General features: G+C 37.3%; 2 protein-coding genes across 2 annotated transcripts; one reads left to right on the top strand and one right to left on the bottom strand.

Annotated features, from left to right (window-relative positions):
* Nucleotides 1–1,030: 1,030 nt before the first annotated feature.
* Nucleotides 1,031–2,759, bottom strand: LOC138053792 (BAG domain-containing protein Samui-like). Its single transcript, XM_068900341.1, has one exon. It carries the CDS (start codon nt 2,556–2,558, stop codon nt 1,842–1,844), a length of 717 nt encoding a protein of 238 aa, XP_068756442.1. The 5' UTR covers nt 2,559–2,759; the 3' UTR covers nt 1,031–1,841.
* Nucleotides 2,760–3,012: 253 nt separating this feature from the next.
* Nucleotides 3,013–7,527, top strand: LOC138053791 (dnaJ homolog subfamily B member 4-like). The gene is made up of 2 exons (XM_068900340.1): nt 3,013–3,522; nt 5,351–7,527. The coding sequence occupies exons 1-2, from the start codon at nt 3,216–3,218 to the stop codon at nt 6,037–6,039; spliced, it is 996 nt and encodes a 331-aa protein (XP_068756441.1). The 5' UTR covers nt 3,013–3,215; the 3' UTR covers nt 6,040–7,527.
* The last annotated feature ends 5,037 nt before the right edge of the window (nt 7,528–12,564 follow it).

Genomic DNA, 12,564 nt, shown 5'->3' with positions numbered 1-12,564 from the left:
GAAAAAAGTGCTGGGGGGTTTCGGAAAATTGTTCTTGAATATTCCTTTTTGCAAAGAACACGTCGTATTGCTTTACAACATATTTAGACGATGTCGCTGAGTTAGGGTTGGTCTAAGAGGTGATATTCAAGTAAAACCGGCTTTTTTCAGGCACTCTCATTAGTCAAAAATATAAAAAGAATTACACATTCAGACGTCTTCTTCTGAACTTAATTGAATATTTCTAGAAAACATCACTGATAGCTTAGCCCATCTGAGGTAACACGGCACCCTCTGATCACAAACAGCGTTTGTCTTCAGTGGTCCGATTTCAATGTCACTTCACATGGAATGGCAATCTTCTAATTGGGTTTTCTTGACGCAGTTATTCATTTGTTAAGTGTTTTTTCTTATTATGCTTCAATTTACTGTCGATAGATCTAAGTGCTTTTTTTTTTTTAACCATTTCATGCCTTTCAAAAGACGTAAAATAAGCGAAAGGAGCCGGGAAATAGTAAAAACGAGGATCTTTCGTCATACACATAACATTCAACGACTATCTGGCGAGTCCTTGTACATAGCTCACCTTAAACCACACACTTTGAAGATTCTATCAATTGTTTAAATGGCAACTGAAGAGACAAGTTTTCATACAGATAATTGTCTCGTGGTTGAGTGAAGAAAAAAAGTACATGAACAAGAGCACGGGAAACTTGATCAGTTATGATTATCTTCATGGTGCAAGACAAGGCACATCAATTTCTGTTTTGCCCAAACCTGAAATTCCATCAGGCAAGAGCGGGACATCCACAACAGCAAGGTTTAACATTACCAGCCTTGTTTCTCCTCATCTTGCACCAAGATTTCAATTTTTTGCATTTTTGCCCCCCTCTCAATTTTACGTCTATCACAATTATTAACTTTCAAAATTAATTTCCGCCACATTTACGCAAAAAGCAGCTTGTCATTGCAATACTGTTTTGGGATATGCTCAGGACTTCTGGCAACAATTTGTATCGAAGGAACATGGGAATCAATAAGTCAAGTCAAGTCAATTCTGAAATTCTAAAATAACCTGCCACATTTTTTTCAATAACAATTGCAGGATAACAAGACTACTGATTATATCAAATACATTGAGTTGGTTCACAACATTGATCAGCGAAATTTACAAAGACTGCAAAAAGTGTTTTTGGCTGATCCTAGCTTGCTGCAAAACAATTTCCTTGAAATCTGCAGAATTTAAGTAACTGATACAAACATTCCCAAAGTTCTTGATTCCAAACACCCTGCCAGCAGAGCCTTTTTTATTAACTTGACTTGCCCTCTGGTGAGTGTTAGGAGAGGCTCTTCTCAAAGGGTGGGTTCCAAATGGCAAAAGGAAAATTCATAAAATAGCATGTGATTTCTGTTGAGATCATAGCCTAAACAAACCTCCCACAGTGTTACATTATTAGAAACGAGTTTCTAAATATTGATCGCTGAAAAAGTTCAGTTTGGATCAATATTTGATTACAGCCACAATGCTACAATGGTTGGGGTCATACTCGACAGAAACACAGTGTAACACTCGTGTCAAATCACTGGTGTTTTGAATCCCTAGGGGAACACTGAACAATAGAACCTTGAATTAACCACTAGTGTTAACTCCCTAAACATAATTTTCTGCAGAAGGCTGCCCCTCAGTGGTATTTCACGTGCAAGCAACGCTTCGCTGATTGTTCGGCTCATGTTGCCCATTGAGAAACTTCTCGACAGCTTTCGGTTTCCACATACAGCGGAAGCTGGAAAAAATTAATTAACGTTCTCAAAGAAATGACATTCAAACCATGACAAAAATCACGAGCTCGCAACATAAAGGTTTAGATGTCGTCATCTTCATTAATTTTGCTTTTAAGCTGTTCAATAAGGTCGTGAATAGATTCCATAGCAATATTCTTCGCTTGCTCAAGCCACCGTATACCAACGGCGTCGATTCTGTTTAATTCTGCTAGAGTTGTTACAAGCAACCCTCTCAAAATAATGAACTCTCGACTGTCTTTAGTTCCAGAAAATTGTTTAACGCGGGTTTGAATGTCAGTGGCGCGATTCCTTAACGACTGGATTGATGAAAGAGCACTTATGCTGTCAACTAAAGAGTTGGTATTTAAGCTCGAATTGCCATCGACATTCGTCGTTGATGAATCTCTTGTTGATGGAGGAGGAACGTCAGTTGAGCGAGACGAGGAAGGAGAAACTTCCGGTAGATCAGAAAATAAAATAACACGTTCCTTTGGTTGTGCTCTTTCCGGCTTCTCTTTAGGAGGGAATGTTTCCTCTTTCTCCTCATGGGTCGAAGGTGTTAAAATATGCGTTATATTACTCGTCTGAGGCGAAAAAGCGCTCTCCATATCTTCCTCACACAACGAGCATTTGCACTCTAAGACATGTCCTCGAGAGTTATACTTGCTTGGTGTGCTTCCTTTTCCTTCAAATTGCTGGTACCAAGGCTTATTCCACGATATTTGCCACGAAGGAATTTCGTAGTTTGAAGGAGTAAACTGCGGCAATCTGTCCTGCTCGCTTCCACGGGACGCCATATTTAAAAACTCTTCGTGCAATAAAATTGACAAATTCTCTCTCAAAGTTGAAACATACGATCTGTTTTCACGTGCAATTAATATTCTTGAGCACAAACAAAAGTAAACCAAAGAAACAAATAAAACTCCAAACCTCGAAAATTTCCTTTCGAGATGCTTCGTGTCGTTGCAAAACCAAGCCGCGCAAGCAGCTGTGCGCGATGTATTGTGTTGAACAACAAGGAAGGGATGGGTTTAAATCAGCACTCCGGCATAAGGGGGAAAAATATTTTAAATTTTTGGGCTGTAACTCCTGAAATATATTTCTTTTATTTAAAAGACCTGTTTTCAATGGTTTATAGAGAAAAAAGCTCATATCTGGAAAAAGGCTCCCCCTTTTTTTAAGTTTTGTCTTTGACCCTATACCAGTGGGGATCACTTTCGTCAACATACTTGTTTTCTTGCCTGGTCACATAGGGATTCCTGTTCTAGAACTTTCGATCGACTCGAAAAGTGAAGGTGGTGCGAAGAGATTTATTTACTCCGTGTTCACTTGTACTTTCGCATGTTGTGGTAGAAGCTGTTTTTCGGTTGTATATATATATATATATATATTATATGTATATATATATATATCGTTTACTTCAGGGGAAAAAGTGAAAGAAATTCTGTGTGTAAATGGGGCGAGACTACTATGCAGTACTGGGTGTTCCACGGAATGCCTCGTCCGAAGACATCAGAAAAGCATATAAAAGACAGGCCTTGGTGTTTCACCCAGACAAGAATCCCAACAACAAAGAAGCGGAGGAGCAATTTAAGAAAATATCTGAGGCTTATACAGTTTTAACTGACCCAAACAAACGAGAAATATTTGACAGATATGGAGAGGAGGGTTTGAAGAACGGCGGTGGATTTAGTTTCTTCCCCGACCCTTTCAACATTTTCCGTGACGTCTTTGGTGATGATCCCGACAGTCCTTTCCAAGGTATTTTTTATGTTCATGATTTAACAGTAACAATTTTTTGGCCTCCCTAAATGACTAAAGGCAACAAATTTCATCCTTGATCGACTTTACCATTGAAGTGCGTGCTAGACCTAGAGATGATTCATGAAAGTTACATTGGACAGAACCAGCCGAAGTTAAAAGAAGAAGTTTGTACATCTAGACATTCTTCTTTGAACTTCGTGTGCGGTGTTAATAGCTATATGAAAGAACACTTTTCGGTGAAACTGTTCAATGATGCACGTAATATCTTCCATCTATTGCTGTTAACATTACGCAAGGAACTTGATTTGGATCACAGTTTTAATATGGCTCTCACTATTTTTTTAATATATTATGCGCGAGTGAAACGCTGCGACCTAAATTCCTTGTGAAAGTCCATAGAACTTCGCGACTTTGCGTGAAGTGCGACATGAGTTGTTAGCTGTCCCATTATTTGCTGTCCGAGTTCGTTGAGATTTATTGTTACGAAGGAACACTCTAAGCACCTATGTGTACTCGGCAAGAACATTACGTAGATATTCCTGACGTCGTTGGCCGCCCTTCCTTTTTGACAGAACAATTCTCACCAAAGACAGGAAAGAGCATTGAGGTGTGAAAATATCCGTTACAACATATACTCGTCTGTTTTTCACTGTTTTGTTTCTAAACCACCCAGTTTCGTCAAATTTACGATTTCATATACTTGTAAACTGTTACATTTGTACTCAGTCATAAAGGACTTTCACAAGCTTTTTCGTAAACTTTTGCATGTTTTCCATATTTCCTCCATATCACATCTTTCTAGAATTTTCGGTCAATTAACAGTGTTTGATATGGTCATCTATTTGTCTATGTAAAACAAATTTCTTTGCGTATCTAATATTAAAGGTTGTTACTATTTGAGTTTGGAAGAGTTGGGTTTCTGAATCCTGTTCCTTTTTTCAAATTTCTTTACTTCATACTTACCTTTCTTTAGATGATGAGGTGTGCTAAATGGTTTTGTGTTACAAACTGCAACTGTAATTTTGCACAAAATGCCAAGTTATATTGAGATGTTTTAAATTAATATTAATATTATTATTATTATAAAAGGCAGTGTCCTGGGTTTTTCCAAATAATATCATTAGTTGCCAGAATTAAAGTAAGCTTCATGTTTCATTGTTTTGGCTAACTTCCTTTTTCTGGAAACTTCTTTTAATTTGAGAAAGAACATGCTAATTCACATGATCGGTGATAATTACACAAAGGGCAATCATGTGCAATATTCATAAATTCAAATTCTGCACTCAAGGGAAACCAAAAAGCAAGTTAAAAAATTCTGAAAAAATTGCAGCATGGTCAACAGAAACAAAATACATCTAAAAAGGAATGGCTTCAGGTGTTTAATTACATGTGGGATGAGATTTCCAGAAATGAATTCCATCTTCCTCTCCATCACAAGGAATAATAGCATAGCTTGGGTATCATTTTAGCTTTAGGTGTCCCAGGTTTAGTACTTGGACTCCTTCAATTTGACTGCTAGTCTAGCTGTCACTACTGGTGGCTACTACTAGTCTTTTATGTCTGTAGTTCATTACATAGTAATTTTCATGCAGACGATTCTTTTCAAGCTGACCACTCAAGCTGCATTAAGTCCCACAGAGTTATACATGAGACTTAGCCTACTGTTTACAGTCTAATCAAGGGAGTCTTACCATTGCAGATGAAGTTAACTAATATAACACAGCATTCCCCCCACCCTTGGTTTCAACCTGTAATCTCCTGTACCAAAGTCTAAACTGGTCTTTGGTTCTTACAGAATTTCTTATCCTTTTTTTTCCTTCATCAGATTTCATGGATGACTTAACATTTGGATCCGACTTTTCCACCATATATCGTACTTCACAGTTTTCTACAAGATCTGGTGGCTTCAAACATTTTGGTGATGACAATTTTGACTTTCCTCATCCAGACCCCTTCAAAAAACATCAGTTAGTCCAGGATCCTCCAATTGAAACCCCAATTCAAGTAAGCCTTGAAGAGCTAGCAACAGGATGTACTAAAAGACTCAAAATATCTCGTCAAGTGTTGTCCAGTGGAGTGGCATCACGCGAGGAAAAAATTCTTACAATAGACATAAAAGCAGGCTGGAAGGCAGGAACAAAGATAACTTTTGAGCGACACGGTGATCAGAAACCAGGCACTATTCCTGCAGACATTATTTTTGTTGTTGGTGATAAGCCTCACCAATACTTTAAGAGAGATGCTGAGAACAATCTTCTTTATACTGCAAAAGTCGGTCTGAAAGATGCTCTTGTTGGCTGTCTGCTACCTATTCCAACTATCGATGGAAGAGTATTGACAATACAACTAAATGAAGTTATACAGCCAGGGACACAGAAAAAAATACCTGGTGAAGGCCTACCTCTTCCAAAATCGCCTGGACAACGAGGAGACATGATTGTGACTTTTGACGTTGAGTTTCCAACAAATCTCTCAATGGAACAAAGACAGGGTCTAGCCAGTTTGGTGCCTTGACAATGTCACCTGCCATCATAGCTTGATGAGTTAATTTAAGGTGACTGGGCTTTACTACTTAACATCATAATTGAAGTTAAGAAATTCCAACAAGTTCTTACATCAATAAGACCTACGTAGTACAACAACATGCACGAATGGTGCAATATGAGGTTTGTTGAACTGGACAAGGAAAGTCTTCTGTATGTATCAGGGTTACTGTGAATAAAGTGTTGTTGCATATTTCCATCTTTACCAAGAGAGCATTATTATGTTGTACTCCCCATTTTGGTGATTTTAGAATTCATACTGTCAATTTAATCAAAATGTTCATTAAAAAATGTATATATAAAAATTACTGCAATTAGGATAATAGTAGTTATAACTTTAATAAAAATCGATGATTACAGTGCAAACACGCCTTACCATGGCCACCTAACAAAAATTTTTACAAATCATCCACCAATAAGGGTGTGTAAATTTGATTGACAGTCACACCTCGTTGCAAACCTCGTACGCTTGTAAGTTGAACACCGTTGCATGGGTTGTTGAGTTGATGTATTTACACATAGTTGTCAAATGTGAAAGTTTGTTGGGTGGCTACGGTAAGGTGCATTGCACTGTAAAACAGAATTGATACTAGAAGACAAAATGTCAGATTGGTTTTTTAAGTGGCAAAATTTTTAAGAGTAGCCAATATGAATAGAATTGTGTGGCCTTTTTAGTAAAAGTATTTTTTGTGTAGGATTTAATTTCACGAAAGGAGACTTGAAAGTACTTATTCATTTTAATTAACGTGCTTTGTGTAGGCAAAGCACTAAGGCCCATGTCATTTTCCTGAGTCAATATTTTGTTTCAGTGTTACATGAAGCCTGAAATGTTTTTCACATAATTTCTTATTATTTTTCAATAAAGTAGCCTCTGATTGCAGTACTTAATTTCATCTTGCATGTCCTACAATTAACGTTTAGAAATCCACTCTTCAATCAAAATGGAAGGTAAACTTATTGTCTTGGAAAAAAAACTTTAGAAATCATGACAAATACTGGTTTGGAAGTTTATTCCCTGAAAAACTTTCATACACAAGTATATTATCTGAAGTTTAGTGGAAGAGGCAATTTGCAGAATGCTGAACATTCTTGAATCAGTGTTTGAAAGAAGATGCTATTTTTGTATTTTTACTATGTTAGATCAATGTCCTCACTAGCTAAAAGATGATCATGTTCAAGTAGGGTGCTTGTGCCCCATAACTTACACTGAAGTAACTGACAGCTAAACAGTTTGCATTCTTTAAGGTGCCCCTGTCCTGTAGTTCAGTGACGAGTTGGCAAATTCAAGCCATTTTAAGTTCTTGTCACAACAGTTGAAAATGTGAGGTGATATTTACCAGGCAGGATTTTGCAGAAATAATATATACATATATTTATCTTACTTTACTGATAACAAAAGCAGAAGTGATTAATTGTCTCAAAAATGAGAAATACATGTATTAAAATCATGGACATGGCCTTTTAGTTGTTTAGACTTAATTTGTGTGACAAGATCAGGGTTAACGCATTTTCCATCCAAATACAGTAGATGCAAATGCAAGTACATTGTACCTTTGACCTAATTGATATTGTTTTCATGCCCAGTCTAGCATCAATTTGTTCATTAATATATTGTGCCTGTGCAAATAAATTCTGACCACGTTGTGTTTTTAGAGAGATTTTGTTTGCTTCACTTCTTTGAGCTGAAACTATCACAAATTTTCGTTGACGGCCTTGTGCAAAATTATTACAAACGTTTTATGACGGTTAGTGTGGCCTCGTGATTTCAGGGGGGGAAGTTTTTTTATGATCACGTGGTGCAGTTCCGCCATTTCTCCTCTCTAAAATCTAATCAGAGTTCTTTGTTTGCACGGGGGCTATTGCTAGTTAGGCTAAGCATTCGAGAAGTACTATAAAGTGCTTTAGAAATTTTGCCAAGGGTGAAGCAATGAAGGGTGCGGGGATGGGGCAGTAGGGTTCAGTAGTGAGAGCACTCGGTTCCCGCTAATGATGTGGCCCGGGTTCGATTCCCACACTCGGCGTCATATGTGGGTTGAGTTTGTTGGTTGTCTACTCTGCACCCATAGGTTTTTCTCCAGGTACTCCGGTTTTCCCCTTTACTCAAAAACCAACAGTTGATTTGTTAATTTCAATTTATAGTGTCCCCAATTAGTGTTCCAGCGCAAGGAGACTACGCAAAAAAGTTCCTTTCCTTTCCTTTCTCTTTTTCATACGGACAGTGCACGACTCTTCCTTCCTGCCGTTGCTAAAACGAGGGCGAGAGTGAAGGGGGTTATATGCGGACACCAGAGCTTTCCCCGAGGGTGTCCTCTTAATACAGGTTTCACTGTATATTTTATTAATCATTGTTGGACCTTCCTGGAAAAAGGTGTGATTTGAATGTTAGACAGAGTGAACACTACGTTGACAGCAAAAATAGCCACATGACGAAGTGTGATATTGTTTGGTACTGTTCTCTTATACATATTTTAAAATTGTTTCGTTCGTGAACCTGATGCTTATCTCTATGGTATTCTTTTGCGGAACGAACACATCAAGTTAGGCTATTGTTAACCTTAAGAAGATAGGAACTTTGTGTTACTGCTTTGATAGACCGTTGTTGCTTTGTGAAGCACCTTTTCTTATTTGTCAGCTTTTTCACGTATTGTGTATCTCCTTGTGACTTTCTCGACTAAATAATGAGGCCCCATTAGGAAGGAGTGGGGGGGAATCTTAGTGTCCCGTATCCCATTAATTTTTGGCCTAAATATCCCGTATCCCGTTAATTCCCGTGGTTTGTATCCCTATAATGCCATTTACCTCTGATAACGTCACAACCTTTTATCCAGGTTGTGACGTCTTTTGTGCCCTGAGGGGGCCAGTTTTTCTCGAACACGTTCTCTGGAGAGAGTGATTTTGATGGATATTGTGAAAAATACAAATAAATCGCATTTGTGAGTATCGTTTTCACTTTTTGCGCCTTCTATATTGACAGCGAACCTATTTTGTTGTTTTAAAGAATGACAAGTTTACATACATACATACATACATACATACATACATACATACGTGACATACATCATGATATAGTTTACTTAAAGCAGGTTCAAAAATTGGCAAGACCGAAATCCTGATGTGGATCATGCCTAACTAAGCTAATAAGAAAAAATGAGAACTTTCACACTAAATTAAAACCAATACATTTATAACTAAAAATATTTAAAATCCATCCATAATTTAAAAGAAATACTACAAGAAGCTTTCTCAAAACTTATAGTTTTTAGGAACTTCTTATTTTCCCCAATTAGAACCAAAACTAGAAGAGTTTTTGAGAGAGAATCCACTCTTCAATCAAAATGGAAGGTAAACTCAGTTATTATCTTGGAAAAAAAATAATTCAAGGAAAGTAGAGTTTAGAAAAATAAACGGTGTTTTACTCACATGACCAGCATCCATATTGGATTACTGAAACGAAAGAAAGTATTTGTATAAAAATGGAATTAAATTCCCGGATGATTAGTCTGGTACACCATCATGGCCGCCATTTCTTTGTTTTGGATCACCAACATGGCCGCCGTGACGTCATGTGGAAACGCTCTATAGCTAAAAACCAGGCTCGCGTCAGTTTCTTATTGTCATGCATAATGCATCTATCACGAGGTGACGTGTTTCCCAGATATTTGTGTTTCCCCACACACATTTTCATATAGAGGTGTCTTTCTTTGGTAAGGTGTGGGGAAGGGGTACGCAAAATACAGGAAGAAATTTATGTAATTTTATTGAGAAGATTTTGACTTATACTTCAGGTTGTTCAGTTGCTCAAGAATATATGTTAGGGAAGTCTTAATTAAAACATCTGCTGCAGCTGCATGTTGTTCTAAGTCTGGGCTTGATTACCAGCTACTTTTTCAGCGAGGGAGCCTGTGTTTCTCCTCTGATAACTTTATATTTATAAGCCAATAGTCCAATTTATAGTTGTGTGCTTAGTTACCTGGGGCCCGTTTCTCGAAAGTCCCGAAACTTTACGGGCCATTTTCGGGTGTCGCAGTTCCTTTTGTATCTCAAGAACGGAGAGGATTTAAGTCGTCAAACTTCACAGTCCTTTTTCTTTTTGTTCCCTTAAAAGCATTTCAAAAGATGGCTTTCCAAAACAAGCGGTTGGCAGTAGCACAAATGGCTTTTCGGGCCCGAAACGTTTTCGGGACTTTCGAGAAACGGGCCCCTGGGGCCTGTTTCTCGAAAGTCCCGAAACTTTACGGGCCATTTTCGGGTGTCACAATTCCCTTTGTATCTCAAGAACGGAGAGGATTTAAGTCGTCAAACTTCACAGTCATTTTTCTTTTTGTTACCTTGAAAACATGTCAAAAGACCGGCTTTCCAAATCAAGCGGCTGGCACTTTCACAAATGGCTTTTCGGGCCCGAAAAGTTTTCGGGACTTTCGAGAAACGGGCCCCAGGTCTCTGAATGATAGTGAGGCTGGAGTTTACATTGTTTTGATAGAAACCTCATTGCTTTTCTTAGGTAAATTCTTTCTAATTAGCATGACAACAACATCATTAACATAAGAAAAAGAGGGAGGTCTGTATCATAAAAAGGTAAACACCAGCTTCACTTTCATTCAAAGGCCAGGTAACTAAGCACACAACTGTAAAATGGTCTACTGACTCTCTGTAAGTCTTATTAGAAGCCGCTGCCTATAATGTTATTGACTGTTGTTGAGCAGAAATTTGCCTCTCACCGCTGGCCACTTTGTCTTGATTTTCACTTGAACCCTTGTAAACGACAAGAGTGACCGCCGCTTACATGCCCAGGCATCTACTTCAAAAGTTATTGAAACCCATCGATCAAGGGAAAGACTTTTATAGTCAATGTTTTGGATCGTTAGCAGTTTTTTTACCTGTTAAAAGGCCCTTCTTTACTTTATTATTTTTTTTTTTCAGTTTTATTACACCTAACTACAAAAAAATGCACAGAGAAAACAAGCATTTAGACACTAGACTACCTACACCATAGTTAGTAAAGAGGACTGGAGTCCCCTCTACTAACCATGCCTACACAATGTAATGAAAAAAGGCCACACTAAAATGATACGCAAACCTGGAGTAATCACTTTTAAGTTAATAATAAGTTGGCGTGATGGCTAATATTCCATAAGCGACAAGAGGGGCTCCCATTTTTTTAATGTGAGTTTGTAGTTTCCCGCGATAAAACATTCAAATTGGTATGTTTTCTTACACTTTGCTAGTAAGAGACCGATGGAGTTTTGCTTAACTTGGAGCGAAAAACAAAATATTTACTCTTGAGAATATTGTAATTAAAAGCATATTCTCACTATTTTTGGTAGAAACTAGCTTATGTGCGATCTAAGAATAGTGTTGAGCTGACATTCCAGAAAGTGTTAACCTTTTCAAAGTGAAAATAGAAATGCTCTGATGTCTCTCTCCAACTGCTTGTTACAGAAATAAAAAAAGGGGAGTCAATCAAACCAAATTTGAAACAACTTTCGCAACTTAGTGTCTAGTGCCGTATATTGACTCCAATAGACTCCAAATTAAACATTTCTTCGTATTTTTTCACAGCTGATAGGGTCACAGAAACTTTGGAAGAAGGAGTATTGTACAAAAATTTAGAATGAATCTTATCTACATTACATGTAACCACAAAATACTTTAGACTGACTTGACTGTTACGGTTATTTCCTGTGATTTAAATTATTTTTTTGTTGAAGTGGAGCTTCCCTTTAAGCTTCCGATGAATTTATGATTACGTTTTGCATAAACATGGCGGCGTGACATGGTTCCCGACCGTTATAAAACCAAGATTAACTAAATTTGGTTCATAGAGCGAATGGGAATCATACAAATAAACCTGTTATTCCATAGAAGAAGAAGTGATTTTGGAAAACATTGAACTATGAAAAACTGCGATAAAACATCTCTTAACATATTAAAAAATGCTAACTTTATAGATGGCAATTTTTAAATTACTCTTTGACTTGATAATGATGTTTAGCTAACATCGAAACGCCATTTCTTAACATAGTTTTTAACAAAGTTTTTAGTATTGTTTAATATGTTTAGATGTTTTATCACAGTTTTTTATAGTTAAATGTATTCCATAGAAGTTGTTTCAAAAAATCGTTAGTGGTATTTTTCTCAACACAAGCAGTACTTACTTCAAGTCTCTGACAGGCTATAATTTTTATCAATGGAAATGAATAAGAGTGCAAGTTGCCAGCACCAAGAATGCTTTTCAAAAATTAATACAAGCTCTGTACCTGCTGATTTAACCAAATTTACATCCCGGATTTACATGTTGCGTAGTTAGTATAATTGACCACATTAATTTTTACCAAAACTGTAGCAAGAGTAGTACCATCAAAGTGGATTTAAGTAGAAAATTGCTAAACAAGAGCAATGCAATGTTTTTTAACCCATTGACTCCTGGAAGTGAGATTTACCAGATTTTACTGTCTGATACCAAACAGTTTTACTTGATATGGGGTCAATGGGCTAA

Source organism: Montipora capricornis, chromosome 6 (assembly GCF_036669925.1).
Source record: "Montipora capricornis isolate CH-2021 chromosome 6, ASM3666992v2, whole genome shotgun sequence".
Taxonomy (NCBI): domain Eukaryota; kingdom Metazoa; phylum Cnidaria; class Anthozoa; order Scleractinia; family Acroporidae; genus Montipora; species Montipora capricornis.
This window is presented reverse-complemented; position numbering and strand designations above follow the sequence as displayed.